At 36.4% G+C, this 22,693-nt stretch overlaps 1 protein-coding gene across 2 annotated transcripts in view; it reads left to right on the forward strand.

Annotated features, from left to right (window-relative positions):
• The window catches only part of ZFHX4 (zinc finger homeobox 4), a 181,266-nt gene that overhangs the window by 26,676 nt on the left and 131,897 nt on the right, over positions 1 to 22,693 (forward strand). The window contains exon 3 of one of the 2 annotated variants that reach the window (XM_024578293.3): positions 92 to 594. In XM_024578293.3, coding sequence (XP_024434061.1) covers positions 92 to 594 — 503 coding nt within the window. The remainder of the gene's footprint in view (positions 1 to 91; positions 595 to 22,693) is intronic. The other variant, XM_024578294.3, reaches the window with a different exon arrangement.

Here is a 22,693-nt window from a genome sequence, read left to right on the forward strand (position 1 = left end):
ATTTCTGGTCAAGACTTTATTTTACAGATTCCTTTGTGTGTGCTGTGTTTTCTAGTGTCTATTTTTCCTTTTAATTTTTTTCTTCCTGTAGTAAATAATGAGCTGCCGCCTGAAATCCGGCTTGCCAGTGGTCAGCTAATGGGTGATGACCTGTCCCTCCTTACTGCAGGAGAGCTGTCACCTTATATCAGTGACCCAGCACTGAAGCTATTCCAGTGTGCTGTGTGCAACAAATTCACCTCTGACAGCCTGGAGGCCCTGAGCCTGCATGTGAGCAGCGAACGCGCTCTCCCTGAAGAGGAGTGGAGGGCTGTAATTGGAGATATCTACCAGTGCAAGCTCTGTAACTACAACACTCAGCTCAAAGCCAACTTCCAGCTCCATTGCAAGACTGACAAACACATGCAGAAGTACCAGCTGGTGGCTCACATTAAAGAAGGGGGCAAAAGCAACGAGTGGAGGCTGAAGTGCATCGCCATTGGCAACCCTGTCCACCTGAAGTGTAACGCCTGTGACTACTACACCAACAGTGTGGATAAGTTACGCTTGCATACCACCAATCACAGGCACGAGGCTGCCCTGAAGCTCTACAAGGTAAGAGTGATATCCCTTTCCCTTGGCACAGAGGAAGGAAGGGAATTAACTATTTCAGAGCTTGGAGCACAAATCTGCAACTTAAGAAAAAACAAAAAAGGGGCAAGGTGTACACAGTGTCTGCTAAACATTACTACGTGTTATGCTGAAATCTAGGTAACAGGATAATTTGAAAGAATAGCCATATATCCTTTTTACACCTGTCTCACTGGCATTGATTAATTCTGGTTTCCCCCAAATAAATTAACTTTTCTGAGCATTGTCATATGTAAAGCAATACTTTTGGACCTCTGTTGTTCACTGATTTTTTTAGTGTAATATACTGCTAATGGCTACGTATTAATGGTTACAGGGAGCAGGAGACAAAAATAGTGGTACCTTGTGAATACATCATCTTTTATTTGGTGACAAACAAGGACAATCCAAACTCCATGTGTGCATTTTCTCTTTTTTTTTTTTTTTTGAGTTCCTAGCAGTATTAAGTAAACACACACACTTTCTCCCTTAGCATCAGTTGAAATTTTTTTTTTTATCATTTGAAAATTTTAACTTCATTGTTATTTTGCACGACTTTTCCCAGATAGTAATGTTTTTATCTCCCAATGGGTGTGGCAAGGATTAAAAACATTCTTTCAATGGCAAATATACTTTTTATCTCTGCTGGTAAAAAAAAACTTGCAGGAGTAATGAATATGTGCAAGTGATGAACACCTTGATTATACAACTTGTCTTGACTTTTCCTAAACCCTGATTACTGGTTAATTTATTTTTGGCAGTTGGTTTACTGGTCTGGCTTGGTTTTCTTGGTTCATGTACTCATGTAACAGATTAATTTCTATGATCAATAACTTGGTAACTTATTAAAAACTTCTTTTGCCTAGAGGACATTAAAATTCAGAAAGTATTGCAAACCATTTGTCATTGTAACAAACTCTAAATATGATTACAAAATCCATTTTGCAAGTGTTATCTATTGATTTATACTAGAAATCAGTGATAACTATACTTTCAGTAGTCAACCAGTGATTATAACACCTATGGCTCTTCTAATACTATTTCAAACTATAAACACATGGCAAGAAGAGCAGATTGTGGCTGTCTGGAGCACGTGCAGGAATAATTTATTTGGTTTGGCCTGGTACTGTTTATTTAGGTTGTTTCTTAAAGTTCAAATTCTAGACTGATATACTGAGCATAAAATCCTGAAGATGTGGTGGGAGAATTTGTAACGTTGTTCCTGTGATCTTGGTGCTTGGCGGATCAATAATGAAAGCATTAGATTTGGGTTACATAGTTTGAGGAGAGTTCAGGCCTTAATGTGAGATGGAAAGCTTCTAAACTGATCGTATTGAAAATATAATCTAATGAATTAATTGTATTACAGTTCATAGGTTTTATAGTAACAGTTGACAATTGTTCAATTATCAACTTCTTTTCCTGATACCTGACCTGTTAAAAATTTTAGAATTCCTAGGAGAAAAAAAACCCAAATGTTAAGTTTGTATAAATAATAGATCTCATTTCTGGGGGCTAGATAGAATATTCATGGGCTGAGCAGATCCTCTAACACTTTAACATGTTGTGAAGAGAAAATTTAAAGGTATAAAATTTTCTGTTTTATTAATCTCATGTAGGAAGCTCAAGACAGGTTGGGTGTTACTGTTTATTTTCTCAGGAAAGGTTATTTAATCTAATTGTTTGGTAATTATTTAGACATGTGTGTCCATGTGTGTATTAAGTTTATCTATTCATTCCGTGAGTATGGATTGACCACCCTCACTGTCTGCAGAGCTATTTGCTGGGTGCCAGAGTTAGTCTGGACGTTCCTTTGCAGAGAGAGTTGGATATTGTCTTTGAATGGATAACAACCCAACGAGATAAAGCCTTGTTTATAAAGGAGGTTTTAAAGCAGAAAGAACTTTAGATTCCTGAACCCAAGGGTATATATATCCTCTTACCTTAAAAATGTTATGTCATATAAAAAATGTTTTCCCCAACTCTTCTTTATTTGCATATCTCTTAAACACCCAAAGTCCCTCATAATGTAGTCATCAAACAAAAATAAAGTTTGAACAAACGTACCTTGAATTAAAAGAAGATTGAACAAAGAAATAGTTGAGCTATGGCAACTTGGTATTGGTCAATTAAACTACATTACCCTTCAAAGAGCACTCTTTATTTCTGTTAGTAACAATAAGAGTCCCCCCGAGAAGCAGCATGTTGAGGAGACTATTTCTAAACTGAATTACAAAAAATGGTGTGGTAATGAGGATTTAGCAACCTTGGTTGGCTTGTGTGAGCAAAATGAAATTGCTTCACAAGTAACATTAATTGCTTTTAAATGAGAACCTAACAAATTGGCTTGGGCCTGGAAAAAAATGGTTTGTAATTTGGCAAAAATATTAAAATTGGACTTAAAATAATTTCTGAGTTAATGATTAGACAGTACTCCTATATAAAATTCATTTTCATTATGAGATTAATTTACATCACTTTTGGGGGGAATTATTCAGTCTTTAAGGGAGAGTGACAAGTAGCAGTTATAAGACAAATGCAGAGCTGTGAGAACTCAGCTTTTCTTGTTATTGACAATGCACTGATTCACACTTCAAATGCGGTCATGTGTCAGTTTCATTTGAATAGACTACCTCTTGCTGTATTACCTAAAAGAAGTATGTGTCCTCATTCCAGTTTAAGAAGGTTAAAGGTTAAAGGTTAAGGGTGAGCTTAAAACCATCATCTGCCTAGCTGCTTAACTTTAAACTGATCAATTTAATGAAAATCTGTTTTACAGATGTTGTTTTAATGTATTTGGCAGGATTTAGGCAGCCTTAACATTAGACGTATGCTAGTAAAAATTATTTCTTTATTTGACCAGAACAACACCTTTCCTTTTATGTTTAAGGTAGAAGGCTTGTGGGTTATGGTATTTTGGCAAAGAACCCAGAGGCACAATGCGTTGATGATCTTTCCATATGGACTTAAAAAAAAAAAGAATACCTTTATGTCTATTGCTAACGATGGCTACAAAAACAAGCAAAGCTGTATTGATTTTTTGGCAGTATACTTCCCTGAGAATTTTTTTTTCAAAAAGGAATTTTCTTAAGAAAATCTTACTCAGTGCTTCAAGCAAAATTTTCTGAAGTGCTATTTTGATTTTCCTCCAGAAATTTTCATGATGAAGCAGAATTGGTATGGGGCATTAAAACAATAAAATGAAACTGAAGCTTACCCTTAATCTTCTCTTTCAATGTATTTAAAATGAGGTTAATACTAAATGCGTAGACAGCTCCAGTTGGTTTTGCAAGGTAAAATGAGTATGTATTTGTAGCCATATGCATGTCTGTGTCTAATGCAAAAATAGGGTTTCCAGCTAACCACTTTTTTAGATTTGATTATATTCTTCTTATTTCACGCCTTTGCATCCTCTATAAATTTTTGTCAGTTGGTATTTGTCTAATGAGTCTTCAATAAATATTTACAGGAAGAACAATGGACTAATGAATAAACGGGAGAATGTTTTCAAGAAACCCCTTTAAAATGCATTGCAATTTGGTCTCCCCTTTAAATGATCCCGAACTTTTTTAAAAAAAGTTCAGTAAAAACATATAATGAAAAAACTTTGCAGTACACATTCAAAGCAAGAAGAAACATATAAGACTTGGGTGATATTTCTGATTTACAGCTCTGCTTGTTCTTGGCTCAGAATAGCCAAGACTCTCCCAGCCAGCTGATGGGACATTGACTGTCCCCTGCAGGACTTTCAACCCCTGCACATCCACTGCTCGTAGGATACAATCTTTATTTTAAGGGAAGTGTTCACAGCTTTAATGGCGCAAAGTCAAAAGCTGATTTGTCCCAGCTCTTTTTCTTCCTTCATCTGCTAGAAGTGAAGCAGAATAGTGTGTCTGAATTCCATAATGCTGTTGTCTTATTTGGGTTTCAAATTCTCTGAGAGCAGTCAGTGAGTCTCTTGTCTCCATGGTGAGCAGAGGAACACATGTGAGATTGGCTCCTAGGTAACTTTTAGTGTAACATTCCCCCAAGGAATATTTTTGGAGTTTTCTCATTATCCATGTTATGGATAAAAGAATCTGGGTTAAAAACTGAAATTCAGGTGTGGGGGTGGGTCAAAGAAGAGACCGCAAGGAGCCACGTTGGCAAAAGTATGTGTTGAGGGAATAAAAAAATGGAATAATTTGCCTTACCTACATTTTTTTGCCAATTTTTTTCTAGTAGGAAATAATAACCTGATCAGTTTGGAATTAACAAAGAATCACAAGGATTTTTGTTTCAATAGGCCTGAGTCCAGCTTTGCAATGTAAAATCAAATATCCCAGATATGTACCATTGCAATTATGGGACTGTCATTGTCCCAGTGTGATGGTAAAAGAGGTCAGGAGATTGTGTGGGAAACATTTGCATAAAAGTCATTGTGCAAAAGGAAATTGGAATATGTGTGTGTGTTTAAGAAACCAAAACAGGCTTTTCTCAGTCTTATTCTAGTCATTTGTTTAGATGAAGAAAGCTGTTTTCAGAGATAAACAGAAGTTATTCTTTTCTGTTGCTAAACATTAACTTGAATATGGGAAATTGTGCACTTTTTGTATTAGTTTCAGATATATGTTCCTTTCAAAGTTGAAATGCAGTGTGAAATTCAATTCCAGTTGCAGGATTTATTTAAAAAAGTAATCACAATTCAAGTTATTTTATTGTATTCTCATGTAAAAAGCCAAGGCCGAGTTTCCATAGTAGAACAATACATGCTTGCCTAATACTTAGGACGGATAAATACACAGATCAAATGCAGAGGAGCTGGTTAGCTAATAGCAACAAATAAATCACGGGTGTTTTGAGATCACAGTGTAATTGGCCAGCCCTATCTAGTACGTCTACTTCTGTTTTTAAGCTTGACATTTGCTGAAGCACAGCCATGTGTTCTAACACGGTGGCTCCAGCACAGATACGGACTTTCTCACTGCATTCACATGGCAAGGAATGTATTACATTATAAGCCAAACCCCTCTTTGTATTTCGCTAGGAATAAAATGATCCCACATTTCGTTTATCCAAGTATCTGGTAGATGATAGATGATAGATTAGATAGATAGATAGATAGATAGCTATTTCTGGAATGATTACTTTAGAGGAGGCATTAGCAACTTTTTACGTCCATCTCAGGATAGAGAAATTATTAACAAACCCACACAAAATCTAGAGAGAGTGAAATGTGTCACTGGAAGCCTCTTATTGTATTTCTGATGTGTCTTTCCTTAACTGGAGTGCTACTGTCAGGCTCACGCGAGTATGCTCTTCCCTGGTTTTCTGAAATCTTTACTACTTTATCCCACCTAGACCTTTTCTCCATGGAAGTACTCTATGTTGCAAGATTATACATTTAATTCCCTCAAGAAAATGAGCATTCCTGTAATTAAGGGGAAAGAAGCCTTTTCATAAAAGCCAAGTAGTGCATTCAAAGGTTTAAATTACTTTCTGGTCTTTCCCAGGGTACATTTTGTTTAAAAGGAGCTGCTTCTTCTGGATGAATTCCTGGGTGTGAGGGTGCAGTGATTATGTCAGGATGGGCCTTAGGGAGGACAATGATCCATCCTATGAGCTTTTCTGTCCTTCCAAATACAGGCAGACAGACACGTGCACACCCACTCATACACATATACACCACTTCAAACTGCCAAAATGCAATAAAATATTGGTACCACCATTCGCCACACTTCTAGGCTATGTCACGTTGTACTTTACGATTTATATGATGTTTCTGTCTAACTTGTGCTCATTCTATAACCAATGAAGTGTAGGTATGGTTTAACCAAAAGTAGTAAATTGCCTGTGGTTCACCCACCCCAAGATCAGTTAGGTAATGCGGACCAAGGTGTTATCTCACAATGAACGTGCCCTCCCCCCTGTGTGTTTCTTTGGCTTCAGATTAGTTGTCCCTGTCAGTGGAGCTTGTAGAAAATTGCTGAAGTGTTCCAGTGGGTCCTGGGATGCCACACGATGATGCAGCCAGAGTCGTATGTTAGCCAGGCCTCGTGCTGCTGAAAGGGTCTTGGCCTGGGGTGGAGTGAGGAGGAGCTGGCATGTGCATAATGACCGCATTCTGCTTCCAGAACATCTGGCCTGCCTGAGTTCTACTGGAAATGCTTTCCCAAGTTTGTTTTGCGTTGGAGCCCATGCTCAGGCTGAGTTCAATTAGACGTGGAGATTTGTTCATTATTCAGATAATTCAAGCCTCAAAGGGCACTTTCCCCCAAATTATCAGTGTATTGCATGAAGGCTTATGATGATATGATTTATTCAAAAGAAGAACAACAATAGAGGCACAGCCCCCTCTTATGCATGAGGAACTGTCTTCACAGATTGTGTAGCCTAGTGGAATGTGGTGTTGGATATAGGCATAAAGGTCAAAGTTCTGTTTGCAGAATGTCCCAACTTTTACTTCTAATAAATTCAAAAGAATTTATTGAGTACTTACTATGTGCCAAGTTTTAAAATGTCTGTTTATGAATGCTGTGTACCATTAATGTGGTAGGACCTGAGACATCTTCTCCAAGGCAGTGTGCCCTAACTCACTCAGTTCTTCCAATGTGGCAGGTACATTGATAAAATCAAAGGTTGAATCCATATACTAGGCATCAAAACTTCTATGCTTTTTTCACCAACAGTTGGTCTGCCAAAAGACTGAGTGTGACTGCTCTCCTGGATTACTTGTACATCTTGGCTTACTCTCACTGCCCTCCAGCATGGTGAGACTTTGTTCATCAGTTTCAGACAGGCATTGTGGTGGGACTGTGAGGACAGGATAGAGCTTCTCTATTAGTTGACACATGAACATCAGTTTTCACGCATGAGGGTGATGCTTCTGATGCATTGCCTAGAAAAAGAAGAAGAAAACCACTCGATCAAAAATGTAGAACATGCCAGATTAGAACTTCAGTCAACCTCCTTGTAGAACCAGACATTTCTTGGAGAATTTTTTGTAAATTCAGTTGACAATACTGTTAGTGAGAGTCCCGCTTAAAGAATAATTATTATAACAACCTTTTCTGGTATTATCCCAGGTAACAAATATTGTGTGTGACAACATTTTACCTTATCTGGTTTTGCAAGTTTTTACTAATGTTTTAGTTTTTTTTTTATTTTAAGGAATCCTACTTTTGTAGTCTTGACTATATGACTTACAATATTAAATATGTATATGTAAATATAAAAGTGTATTGAGACTATACTCTCAAAAATTATTGATTCAGATTTTCCTAAAACTTTTCCTTTATTGGAAATATTAGAAAGCATAGAATGTACACTTCTCTCTCCATGTTGCTGAAGGAATAAATGTTAGGGTTATATTTCCCCTTTAAGCAATTTTTAAGGAGTGGTATAGAGGAAGGTTAGGGTTGAAGAATTCTTTGTACCTGGATATCTGATGATAAAATGAGTAGAATGCATGGGTGAGGCAGAAAGAAATGAGCTATTAACAGATTTGACTGTATTGCTTAACTATGTTTTGGGAGGAAAGCTTTTAAAGTTTTAAAATATTGATTTTTTAGGCTGTGATTTTGTGTCTTGTGTCTAGAAGAATCTCACTGATAGCTAGAGTTGGCTATTGACTGTCTATATGTGATGTTTGAGATATCAGCAAGAATCTTACCCCAAATATCTCTTCTTCTGATGCCACAGTCGTAAACAGTGAAGCCCTATTGATAATTGACTTACCCACTTATCACCTATTTAAATGATGCTACTTTTTGAAGAGAGAACCTATAAAACTATAGTTAGAATAAGCTAAACTTTTTGTGTGCATTATTTTTTTTACCACTTGGAACAGCCTTGATGTTATTCCCATTTCAACATATGAAGACTGAGATCACAGCAAAATGCCTTGCTCCAATCCTCACAGATAGTAAGAGCCTGTGCTGGAGTCCTGACTGTGCTGTCTTCTCAACTCTGCCCTGGCCTACATTCTGAAACTCTGCTAATGAGAACACTTTTTGACATACTTGAGAAAAGGAAGACCAAGGAATGGGAAGGGAAGAGGAAGGATGGGAGGCACAGAGGCAAACATTTTGTCTAGGACTTAGTCTTTTGGGAGCCTATATTTATTACTCCAAGTTAGCAGATTCCCTTAAAGATACTGCAGATGGCATGTAACCTAAGAGCTGACCACGTGGGACTGCATGCTTGACTGCATGCAGTCAACTGGAATGATGAGCTTACACTCGTTGGGCCATCTACAAGCTGGAAGGGAAACTGCTGATTAAAATTGTCACCTGAATATTCCTGTCGCAACTCAGTTCTTTCACTTTAAAGGAACTTCCTTTCACTGGAATTTTTGGATGTTTGGTTTATTAAATAGAAAGGACTAATAGAATATTTATCACTTCTGGTGCCTCAGCTCTCAGTGCTGGCAAGTTAAGCACCATTAGAAGCTGCATTAATTCATTCAGGTCAGCAGAGTACTTCAGCAGTAATGTACTAAATGGTACCCTGCTGACCTGAGAAGGGGAATGTGCCTCCCTGAGCATTTAACTTACTACACAGAACAGCCAAGCACAGCCTGTTCTCTGCCCAGAACCCACATGTCCTCTTCCCTTTTCCTGTCATCTTTATAACTACTTGGAGAAGTTCTAGTCACTTGCTAATTATTATAGAACTTTTAAAAAACAAATTTGTTTATTATTATTATTATTATTATTATTATTATTAACTTTTATCTTTCACTTCTACTTTGGGTCCATTTGGGTACCAGGTTCCAGGAATTTTCTTTCCATCATATGTTTCTAATACACTTCCTTCTCTCTTCTCAAAATTTTGCTAATGATTCCAGTGAAGAGCCCCAAATCTTGTTCTAACTACTTACATTGACTTAACCTCAAGATGCTTGTGGAAATCATGCCTTCTGGAGTCTGGCTACCCAATGCTGCAAAAAATCACCTATCGTCACTATTGCTGCAATTGGCCACATTCATGAATGAGTTTTTGTTTTTCTTTTCTTTTTTATTGGAAAGTAAGAATAGTCTGACTTTTGAAATGACAGGACTGTTCTCAGTAGGGAAGCTCCCAAACCTATAGCTGGAGTGTGTAAAGCATGCAAGGACATTGTGATAATTACAATGTGCAGTGTCTTTCAAAGACTTTAAATCTTTCTAACTAATCATTTGGCAGGCCTGAGAACAACACTAGCCTAAGTCCCAAGGGCTTAAAATCATTCACTGTTCAATTGTGGGAAATCAGGTAGCAAGTCTAATGGTCATAACCTCTGAAAGTGAGTCAGTTTAGAAGATCTCTCCCTTAAACTCCATGTATAGTCAGCACCTGGCACTGAGAGACAGAGAAGGTACCATCAGACCTGAGAGAGGGGAGAAATGATTCCCAGTTTTTACACAGAATGAATAGTGTCATTCTCTGAAATAAGATTAACATGCCAAAATGGGAATCATACAAACACCAGAATGCACTTTCAGAAGTTCTTTTACTGGGTAAATTGATATTGCACAGTGCTTTGGATGGGAGCAGACTCTCTCCTGTTTGCTATATGAGACTCTCATGACTTTTTTACAGAGGCTGCACAGTGTCTTTTGAGAAAAAAATTTGGCTAAAAGCAAGTTCTGCTTTATTGTTTTTTTTGGGGGGGTTATTATAATTTTATTTGCAGATTAAGTAATTAAAAAATACATTTGGATGGAATGTTGTACCAAGTTTTCCATGTCAAGTGTTCCCTGAGAAGTTACTCCCCAGTCTCATAACCAAATTCCTTAAAAATAGATCCAAGAGGAATTAATAAATAACATTTTTCTCTAGAGAAAAACATTCCTTGTCTCTCTTAATTCTTTAAGAAAATTAAAATGGGTTTTGGGAAGAATTATTTAGTTTTTAGAGTATTCATTCTTAACACAGAGATAGAATTAGCATCTTTAAGTCATAAATGCAAAACTGTCTTCCAAACTGCTTACTTTTATCGACATTTATTTAAGTATGTGTTTTAAAAGAGATTCTCAAGTATAATATTTACTTACAAGTTCCTGTAGCATGTACTAGGTCATTTTATTCCTTCTTATAGAGCTTGATAACTTATTGGAAAGCCATTGACACAGAAGTACATTGTAATTAATATTCCTTTTTTGTATGCTAATGCTTTTCCAAAAAGTGAACAATATAATTCTTTGTCAGTGGGTGTTGAAGAATGTGGATCTATCAGGTCCCATGTGTTAGGTGATTAAAAAGGCAGAATGCCAGTATTCCAGTGATGTTTTCAGTACTCATCCAGAGAGACCTATTTACACTTATTTTGCTCAAACCCTTGAGCAAATTGTGTGTGTGTGTATGTGTGTGTGAGAAAGAGAGAGGATACAGTATATGAAGACTTATTTTTAAAAATTGATGAATATTATGAGTTAATCATTAATGCCTCTTTTTGTTTTAAAGTAGATCACAGAAATCTCTTCCTGCATGCTGTAAGTGTTCTCAGTCCCTAGAGATAATAAACCTTTGATGATGTTGTGCAAGACTCGTCGACAAGCACTGAAATCAGTTCTGCATGTACACATGACTAATCAAAGGTTCAGGGAACAGGGTATGATTTGGTAAAAGTGACAAGTTCTCCGAAAAGCAAATGGTCTCAGTCATTGTGGGAGCACATTAAGCCTTTTTCCCCTAACAAAAGGCAGGTCCCCCTCCCACCTTTGGAGCAGGGTTCTTTTGGGGTTTTTTTGTTTGTTTGTTTATTTGTTTTTCAAATGCTTCAGCACTAAGTCTTTTTGAAAGTAACCTTAAAAGCCAAGGTTTTCTCAAATTAATGTCTGCCTAATTAGTACTCTATTCTCTTCTTTGTCAGAAAGTCACAACAGATACCACAAGATACTTAGATCCAGAAAGAGCCTTAAAATTCAGGGAATTAGGTACCAGAATGGTATCTTCTTAAAGTGATCAACTGTCAGATGGGCATAGTGGAAAAATGATGGAACAAGTCAGCAATCTCAATACTTAAGCATGAAATTATATAGGACAATGAGACTAAATGTTTCAACAAATCAGTTGTAAATAGTAAAGAAACTAAAATTATATGCTACAAAATCTGCCCTGTGGACAGTGCATTGGATGTTGAAGCCATGGTCTTCTGCCTAGCTGCTGCTGCTTTTTTCTTTTGGTGCGGCAGCAGCAGCTTTATTGAGATATAATTCAAACAGCATGCACGTCACCCGTTTTAAGTATACAACTAATTTTTTTTATATTCACTGTAATATATAACCATTACTACAATCGATCTTAGAACATTCTCAACACTCCCCCCCCCCAAAATCTTTTGCCAGTAAGCCCACCTCCTCACCTTAGTAATCCCATCCCAGACAACCACTAATTGTCTCTGTCTCTATGCATTTGCCTATTCTGGACATTTCATATAAATGGAATCATACTTTATGTGATCATTTGTGACTGGCTTTTTTCTTTATTTTCATTTTTATTTTTTCTTTTATTTTTATTGATGGCATTTCTTTTCATTGTTGTTCAAGGGCAGGTGTCTCCATTTTCTCCCCACCACTACCCCGCTGCCCCACCCATCCCCACCTCCCACCCTTGATCCTACCCTCCTTTGGCTTTTTCACTTAGCATGTTTTCAAGATTCATCCATAATTATCGCATGTATCAGTACTTCATGCCTTTTTGTTACAGAATTTCCATTGTATGGACAAACTACATTTTATTTATCCTCTCATAAGCTGATGGGCATTTGAGTTGTTTCCACTTTTTGACTGATATAAATAATGGTTCTATGAACATTTGTGCACATGGCTTAATGTGGATAAGTTTTCATTTATTTTGGGTATAAACTAGGCATGGGATTCCTGGATTGGCAATCATTAGTATTAAGTGAACACTCATTACTGCCAGTCAATTCTTATTTTATCCCTGGTCAGCTCCTCTTCCTTTTTCTTTAAGAAATATTACACATTTTTATTACTCTCCCATTGTTCTTTATTCATCTCTGCTTTGCTCTGACTACAAGTTCAGTGATAAAATTAATGATACTAACATTTATCAAGCAGTTACTAAATGGCAGATAATCATCTAAGTTCTTTAAGTGCAGTAACATTTGATTCTAAGAACAACCCTATCAAGTAGGTACTATTATCATGCCCATTGTGAAGATGGGGAAACTAAGGCAATGAAAGCTTATTTAATTTATTCACAGCCACGTAGCTGGTAACAGTGATAACTGAGTCAAGATTGAACTTAGATGGGCTGGTTCCAGTACCCATAGTCTTAAAAGGGACACTGTCACAGTGAAGATACTGCATTGGGTAGGGATACTGGGAAAGGAAGGTCTTGTTTGGCAGAAGGGAATGGAAGTGAGTGTAACTGTAGTAGTTGACCTCTGAGAAGCACATGTATCCCCTGAGAGAGGGAGAAACAGGAATGATGAGATAAATAGAGATTTAAAGACTTTGGGAGGGGATAGTGATGAATAGCAAATTAGAAAAAATCACTTATTAGTGATCACAGCATGTAGGTTATAATTCTTTTTTATATGAGAATGTAAATCATTTATTTGATTTGTGCTATGTTCTTTGAAAAATACCTATGAACTGAATTTGTAGGAATGAAAAATTGATATATTTTAAAACTTAAATTTACTGAAACATATCTTGTTCTATTAATACACAAATGCTTGTTTGTCCTCATTTGTTACAAATGTGCTGTGCTGTACCCTGATGGTGAGTGAGACAGATGCCAAGGGCACACGAGGCAGTTCCTGTCCTCAGAGAGCTCACTACTTTTTAGAAGAAAAATATATAATATTTTTAAATCTGTGCTTTATTTTTTATTTTTTTCTTGTGAATAGTCCCTGTTAACAGCTTTTCTGAATTCCAGAAACTTATAAGGATATTTTTAGTACTTTATATAATATTTTTAGCAATATTTACTTCTTTGTGACATCTAGAAAACTAATATTTAGATTTCCTGTGGTATTTGCGGAAAAGTTAGATCCCTTTCTTACAAAACTTTGATAAAGAGTGTGGTTATTGTCTCCACACCAATAAAGATGCTGTGCCATTTTTGAAAAATAATGCATAGTCATAGCATCACTTGGGTCCTCCCTTTCTTTTGCCTCCTCCTCCCCACCTATGTGATGTTTGTGAGAATGAATTCCATGTTTCCATAATGGTAATGATATAAATAAACTGAAATACTACTTGATGCTTTTTTGGGTAACCAGAATAACTTTCTTTTTGTAGGTATAAACATAAATGTATTTATTTCTAATATCTGATCACATTAATCACTAGTAAAATAGTCTTAATGTTTTATTCACAGCTATTTCAGGAATCATCCTTTTTTTATTCCAACATTTATAACTGTTTTTTGAAGTTTTCAATATCCAGAGTTACCATCTTCACAAAGCCTATTGGCATGGGTAGGATGAGGTTGGGGGTTGGGGTGCCAGTCTTCCTAGCATTAGAACATAGCAATGCATAATTTCCTCTTACTGTTTTGCTATGAAAAAAATTTATGGGGAAATTATGCAAGAAAACATGGAAACTTCCATATTATCTCATGCTAAAAGATTCTCTGGAGCTGCTTTCTTGAGTCTGAAACACAGTGAAACTCAAAGATTGCCTAGTTCAGCACTTATGTCTTTGAACTCTGAGTAGCTTAATAAGCATTGACAAAGTGGGTATCACATTTTGATACCCTCCCATTATTAGTATGTTGGGGGTGGAGTGTGGTGGGAGGGTGCGGATGATGTCTCAGAGAAAGGTGAAGAAAGATATGCCCATATATCTCCCTCTTTCTCTCTAACTCAAGAAAAGTTTAAAAGAAGAGTTAGGCACTCTTTATCTTAAAGTGTCCAATGGACTTTGTCATTCTTTATGTGGTTTTTGAGAAGCATTTCTATGCCTCAGTTAATTTATTAGTAAGTGGAAATAAAAAAAAACCCACCTCACTGAATTCCATAGATCTTAATTAAGGTACAAAAATAGCTTTGAAAAAACTACTCTGAAGCTTTTCTTATATTTGGAAAATATTACTGGAGTCTTGTCAGCACATCTACTTACTTGTCTACTTACTGGTTTCCGTACTTAGAGATAACTTCTGCTTTTCTTATTACTGGGAAGACAGTCTCCTTTTTAATTTCTGTAAGTGCATGTGGTTACACTCTTATATCTAGGACTTGTCATGCCTGAAAAGCCCTTCTTATTTCTATCACTTCAGTTGAAAATTTGCTTTGAAGAGGAATGTAGCTATACTCATCAAATTAAACAGGAGTAAACAAGCTCATATAAAATAAATATTTGTGTACCCTTTTATGTGTTTTAACTTCAATACCCATTCTTTCTTAGAAGTTTGCCCACATAAAAAGAATTGTGTACTACACTTTTAAATTCCAGTTTTCAAGTCCGCCAAGTGTGAATTTGCAAATGAGTGGTAGTAAGTGGAGTTCACAGTTGAAAAATGAAGATTTAAAGCTTCTGTGTCTGGCATTAATTTTACTTTTGCCTTTAGGCTGATACCACAATTTTTTCATCTGTGAAATGGGTTCTGAGTTACCATAATGATTAGAAAATGAGCATTAACTTAATGGTCTCTGAGATCTGGTCTAAACATAATCACTTCCGTGGTTCTCAGAGCTGAATTTATTCTGAGCCTTACCAAGTATCTAAATTGCTGATGTAGCTACACGTATATCAGGTTGCTGGTTTTCCATTTATTGTTTTTAATTTGCAAATATATGTTTATGCAGTTTTATTGTAAACAGGAAGAAGGCTAATAACAGAACTGTATCTCTTAATCTCCTGTGCTTTAGGCACTTATGTGACTAATCATTTCACTTATTCATTTATCAAGAGCCCATTCTGCCGGTCCCTGTGCTAGGGAATAAGGATAGAGTAACAAATAAGTAAGACACTGGCCTTGGTCTGGTGAGGCTTAGAGTTTAGTGGAGGAGACAAGCATTAAACACATAATTGCATATTAGGCAGACAGCTAGTTATTTGCTTTTGTAAACAAATAATGTAAGCAGTTTTTTAAAAAAATCTGGAGCACATATTTATATCATTAGTAGAGAGGTACTTGTATAAATTCAAGTCTTCCTCTAATCTTGGAAGAAAGTGAAGAATTTGAATGAGACCCTGCATCGGGGTATCTAGAAGAGTAGCCAGGGCTGAACAGCATTGACTTCACCAGATAGTATCTGTTGTGTAGAAAAGGCACTAACCACTGAGATTTTATCAGAATGCAAGCACTTTCAAACTTTTGGGAGTCATGAAATACTTATAGGAAAAGGTGTTCTAGAAATGGCTGTGTGTCTAGTTCGGAGGTTTGCACAGAAGATAATATGGAAGGCTGGATGAGATGAAGCTGACGGTTGAAAACATACTGGACCCAAGGCCACAGCCTCTGGGGTGCATCTGGGGATCTTTACATTTAAAGAGATGATCCTGACAATCAGCCAGGTTTGGGGGTCACTGGACTAGAAGATTTTGAAGGTCACTGTAGATCTAAAGACTCCATGAGAAGACAGATAGTGAATGTGCGGGTTTTACTAAGCTTGGCTTCAATAGAGTCTGTTCCCCCCATGTTTAGAGACAGAAACTGTGTCTTCTATTGTTCTCTGTGAGTCTCCTTCTTTCACAAACTAGGACTTTGTTCAGGTTAGCGGATGCTGCATACCTTGTCCACGGAAGTCACAGAAGGCATTAGCTTCTGTCTTACCTATTGTTTTGCTTCTAAGGACAAGAGTCTCACCTGTTTTGAGGTATAAACACACATATACACACAACAACCCATTACAGTAGGAAAAATGTCAAACTTTTATAAAGAAAACCTTTCTGTATAAAACAACTATTCTTTTGTTGAAGGTCTGGCCCTTCAGTGAACTGTCAGACCAAGAAACCACTTTCTGATTCCAGAAGTCGGTCAAAAAAAAAAAAAAATCTAAGGCCCCTTGATTGAATTTTTCAGGAATATGTTTTTTGGTGAATTTTTGGAATCATGTATTACCTCATCCTAGTTTCAGACATCTACTCTCCTTGTACACAGATACCCGCAGGCAGCAGATACATAGTCTATTTTCTAAACAGGAATCCTATAGGTCTCAGGAGAGCTCCCTTCCACATGCCTGATGGGTTGTAGCTCACTGTAATGATTCTGCAATTTTCTTTTTTTTTGCTATTCTAAGATGGCAGACTCTGAGGTTTGTTTTTGGAATTTTACTTTATAACAGCACATTGTCTATCTATCTATCTATCTATCTATCTATCTATCTATCTATCTATCTACTTACCTACCTATCTATCATCTATCTATCATCTATCTATCTAATCTCCATATATATGCACATAAATGTGTGTGTGAATATCTTTTGATACTGTTTATGAAAGAGACCTGTGTTTTGTATAGTCTATAATTTGGCAATTTTCTTTTAATGATCTCTCATACTCTTCTTTTCTCCTGAATATAACAGGTAGTACAGATGCACTGGCAGCCACCATGGCAATTAACACTAAAAGAAAAGCAAATAAATATGGTGCCCACGTTCATGAGCAAGAGAATCTATCCTGACATAACACCTTATGCTGGAAAAGTTATTCTGTTTTAACCACTTGCAAGTTAAAAACTGGATCTTTGTCTAGTTCATACTCAAGTACCATATTTTTCAGACTATAAGACGCACCCTCCAAATTTGGGAGGAAAATGGGGGTGCATCTTATAGTCCGAATGTAACTTACCTTTACATTGGTGAAATATTATGTTATTTATGTTATTAAATATTTTACCAAATTTTTTGCTTCAAAATTTTTTTTCCTATTTTCTTCCTCTAAAACCTAGGTGCATCTTATGGTCTGAAAAATATGGTACCTTTTTTATAGATCAACTTGAAATAATTCTGTACTGACTCCAAGAGCTGCATTTTTAAATGTGGATCTACTATAAAATGCCAATGCTAAACCATATGAGCCCCATGGGCATTACAGCCTGTGCTCCACTAAAGACACAAACTAAACAATCCTACTCCCCACAGTCTGTAAGTCAGACTAATAAAATAACTGGTGGTTTGGTTAAAAAAATCAAACCAGTTATTTCAAGGTTTTGCTAATAACTTGATTGGCTTGATCAGATACTGAACCTAGCTGATACTTACAGATGAGTGCAGGACAGGAGTTTCCTGATCTCTTGGGGTGAGCCCTGGGCATTTGGGGTAGTGTTAAGGGTCAGTGAGCACATATAACTGTTCTATAAACCTTTTGGGGTTTGTGCTTAAGTAAAACACATGGTACAGGATTGTATATTTGTGTGACCTGAAGCATTTTGCCCTGCTATGACAGACATGTCATTCTCCTGCATAAACGCAAGGACATTTTATAGTCATAATCTGTTAATACCAGTTAGCAATGTCACAAATTAAAGCATTAGTGTGTTTGTGTTGCTTGAGGAGGCAACTGATATAAAATGCCAGGAGGTGAGGAATGGGGACAGTTTATGGTGACATGATTCTACTGCCAGTGGCCTGAAACCTTAGAACGTGCCTTCACTAAGAGCTTAAATGACTAGTTCATTTTGCAAAAAATACACCATTATGATACATGAAACCAGATACATTCTCAAAGAAAAATGTTTGGTGATTAGCAGACAACAAAAATCAAAAAAGGATATCTTTTTTTTTTCAAAGAAAAAGATTTTACTGCTTTTTTTTACAACATATGTTTGCAGTGCAGACCAAAATTTTTCCCAGGATTTAAAGAGGTGCATTTTCCACAGTTGCCTTATTTTGGGTCTGTACTGAAATAAAAAATTAGTGATGATTTTTAAAGTATATTTTTATAGGAAATGCTGATACTCCTGTGACAGAGATTTTGGCCAAATTGAGAATGTTGGTACTACTGTGAAGGGTACATAACTCTCCTATCTAGAGGTCTGCGATTGCAGAACATAGAAATGATTGTGTAAATTATGGAAGGAATATCAGATTAAATTCCCTATTTAACTTCAGTAGTGGTTTGAGAGAGTAATGCATTTATTACTGTAGCACATTTTGTATATGCCTAAGCATTTAAATGATTTTCCTTATTACCCCCTTTTAGCCTAGATTATGAATATATTCTGAGAGAAAGTTTTGGAAAATAACAATTATAGAGAATGAGAACCTAGGGTTAAAGTTATATGCACATTGAACTACAATGAGGGTATTAAAAGTATTTCATCCCATTTGTAAAATATCTTCCATGACTATGAAAGGGCAATATTTTTCCAATTATATCTGGTTTAGTCTGCAAATGGATTACCTCGTAAGAATTCATATAAAGTAAAGAGTCCAAAAATAATTGAAGTGTAAGGACAGATAAGCTGGGCATATAAAGGACCTGAGCAAACTTCTCTCAATAGCATTCGCATTCACAGAACAGAAAAAAATATATTTTAACTCCTGCTCAGAAGCTGGTGAACATTTTAACCCTTAGCGTCATGCAGCTTCTTATTGACAGGGAGTGCCTTCTGCATAATTTCTAGCTCAATTCTGCAGTGCCTGGGAGATTACATTTTCTCCCCAATATGAATAACCAGGTTTGATCTTAGGCACGTCCAAGGTCAGGTGGACTGGTCAGGTAAGCCTGTTTGTCTGTGTGCATGAACTGTGACATCTACTCAGAGTGACAGGTAGAGGATGGGGGTGGTGAGACAAGGGAGTTAACCTTCAGAACACCCAAAGGAGCCTCTTGCTGTGGGAACAAAGAGGCCAGGGGCTGGGGCTGCTTTTTTTCCCTCATTCTCATAATATTTTCACAAAAGCTATACTGTTGAAAGAGTGCATTTCAGAAGAGGTAAATGATTTAAATCATCTCAGTAAAAACAACAATACATACAAGGTGGGGCAAAAGAAGGTTTACACTTGTGAGTATGCAAAACACAGTTTATTCTGTATTATCATTTACTATAAAACTACTTTGCCCCCCATATTTGCATTATTATTTCAAACTTTTATTTGGATTTAACAGTGTTTTGTGTGCAATGATTTTGCCTGACTTTTCCTTTCTTTAGGTAAATGACTCACTACGCTAGAGTGTGGTATCATTATTCCTGAAATGCCCCAGATTCTCAAGTAAATATTACAGAAGCTCTATAGTATGGGGCCAGACATATTTTCAAAATTGGATAACCACTTTTCAAGCTCCAGAATTTGTAGGTGTTTACTATAAAACATATCAAATTCATTTAAAAAAAAATCTTGCCCCTTTCTGAGTAAAAATTCCTGAGAACCTATTTAGTTCCTAATTGATTTTCTAAGTCAGTTGTTCATTGAATAGATAAGTAGTGCCTGTGATATTTGATTACAGAGCAAGGCACCCATTTAACCTTCTGTTCTTTCCTGGCCAGGATTTCAAATACAATAGAACGTTCCTCCCTGAGGCTCAGCAGGATTAGACAGCCAGCAGTAATCCCTGATATGCTGAAATAGACCTGATAGAACTTCACCTCACTTGTTTAGGATTATGCTTATGATTTCAGCTCACCCACCGGCATTAACCCTTTAGGGACTTGGGATGGGGTACTTTTATCAGCAGAAGCAGTCAATGAGTTAATAAATTCTAAGCGGTTATACCATATTTCTTGAACAAAGTATCAGAATAATTTGGAAATGAGAACAGATGTGTATACTCTGAGTATTTTTTCCCAACAATTTTCCTCTTAAAATATCTGTATCTCAAAATGTATATTAATTTATCTCCTTAAATATAGTTTGTTTAAGAAACTTTATGAAAAGTTCTGGTTTGTGTAATAGCTTTCCCACCATGGTCACAGTTAAATCGTCTTGTGGAGGTGAAGGATGAATTACTTCATACAAATTAAGATCTTGGTAGTCTAGGTTAACTGGAACCAAGGCAAATATGAAAATCCCCAAACCTCATTTTAGTCAGAGGTTTCCAATCCCTTCCTTTTCCTTTCATTAGAGCAAATTCCATAGGTTTGAGTTTAATTTTCTCTTTTTGCCCTCTGAGGGATATGAAAATGAGCTGAGAAATGGCCAAGAGGCAGGAAATCAGTGGGTGAAAAAGAACTAGTAAAAGGTACAGTTAATCCACAAATTGGAAAGTCAGCCCCATGTTAATCAAGAGATGAAAAGAAGAGCCAGCACTCAGTCAATTCAGGTGCCAGTATTGGCCTTTATCATGGTGTTTTAATAATTTGCATTGAATTTTGCTCCTGACACTATTAGACCATCAAAATGAGTCCCTGGCAAGGTCACAAATTGGAAATGGGTTATTAGTGACAATGAACACAGTCTGAGAGAATCCCCCAATCGCTGTGGAAGTGATTACCCTGACTCATCGAGGTCTTTTTGTGTTGACTCTTTAAATATTCATATTTACAACTAGTTCTATTAATTATTGAAATAAAAGATTCTGGTTTTCATGATTAGATGGTTTCTCACCAATTTCATAGGTTTTAGAAAAAAGTAAGTTTTATTTGAGAGATTTAACCTCCAAATACTGTTGTGATGATAAATATGACCTCATTGCCTAAGGTAATATTTCAAGGTCAGAGATAATATAATGCTAAAGCATTGGTTCATCCACCTTCTTTCCTGAAATTGCTTTTGCCAGTGGTTCTTAAAAGGGTATGACTACAGAAAACGTTACTTTTTATTTAAAGATTTTCATAGAACAAATACAATCACAATAAAAAGATAACTGCTAAGAATTTTTGAAGTGTTTTCTGTCCTTTACCACATCCCCCATCCTATAGATTTAATGATAGCCAATGTCAAGATTACAAGAGGAGAAATATGGTGCATACCTTGTGCTTTGAAGCTTAGTTTTATATAAGACCTTAAATAAATCCAGTGAGTAAATGGGTGGGATTGAGGCCTAAACAATGGTTCTGCTCTAATGATATTTTGTTTTTGTCTGGTAGGGAATGGAGAGATGCTGTGAAGTGGGGAGTTGTGACTGGACAGGATTCTGGCCAATCTTTAATTAACAATCTTTCCTTTTACTTACTCTTTGTGCAAAATATCTAATTTTCATGGTTTTAGAGAGCAAAGATGATTTCTGTTGTTCAGTGTAGGTGACATATTATTCTAATTAATTGGAAAAATGCTCCCGTGGGATAGATGACTCTAGGATGGGGCCCCTTTCATTCTGTCTCTGACAGCGGTCCTCGAATTGCCCTTTTCTCCTGACATGCTTTTACATATGCTGTTGCTAAGATTCCAGTTCTTTGTTGTATGTTATAAAATTCTATTGCATCAGCATGAACAAAACAGAAATATTATAGACGTGAACCTTTCACCCCAAAAGACATATAACAGATTGAAAAGCTCCAGACCGGGGTAACAAGAATGCTTGCAGCCAGCATGGATGGCTTTACAGATGACTAAAAGCTGGTATTAATAAATCTCGAAAGAAGAAGAATAGGAGCAGAATTTACTGAAGTCTGTGGAATAATAAAGGGACATGGAGCATGTGCCTTTTTGTACTGTGTGTGTCAGAAAGAACTAGAAATCCTTTCATGTAACTGAGAGAAAACAAATTTCAAAATGACGGAGCAGGACTTGGTGTGTGTTTGTTTTTCTATTTGCTAATAAAAAGTAATTTACCTCTGGAATAATTGAGTTAGAAGATTCTGGAAAAACTATTTCATCTTGGAATTGTAAGGACAAAGGAGACCTTGAGGAGTCTCCTCCTAGGCAGACAGGCAGTGTAAAAACCATCCCCCAAAGAAGTCTATGTGAATTATTTTTAAAGAGGGAACTCATTTAGTTGTGGCCAATGGAATGCTTTGTGACCACATGTACAAACAGATAATGACTGAATAGTTTAAAACTCTCAAGCAAACTCATTGATTCTGCAAACCTGGAATATATAATATGCTGTTGCATACATTCTTAAGTTGTTTGAAAAAGAGTTTTGGCTCAATACCCTACTTAAAAGGTACTTTTTAAGATATCCTGGGGTGTGCAAATTGAATTAACACATGGTCTTTGACTGCGGATGAAAGTAGATAGACATGAACAGCTAATACACTGTATAAAAATGTCCTACATTTTGATTCACTATGGAATAACTAAAGTTCTATGTTCACTGTA

This window comes from Desmodus rotundus, chromosome 8, assembly GCF_022682495.2.
Source record: "Desmodus rotundus isolate HL8 chromosome 8, HLdesRot8A.1, whole genome shotgun sequence".
In the NCBI taxonomy this organism is placed as follows: domain Eukaryota; kingdom Metazoa; phylum Chordata; class Mammalia; order Chiroptera; family Phyllostomidae; genus Desmodus; species Desmodus rotundus.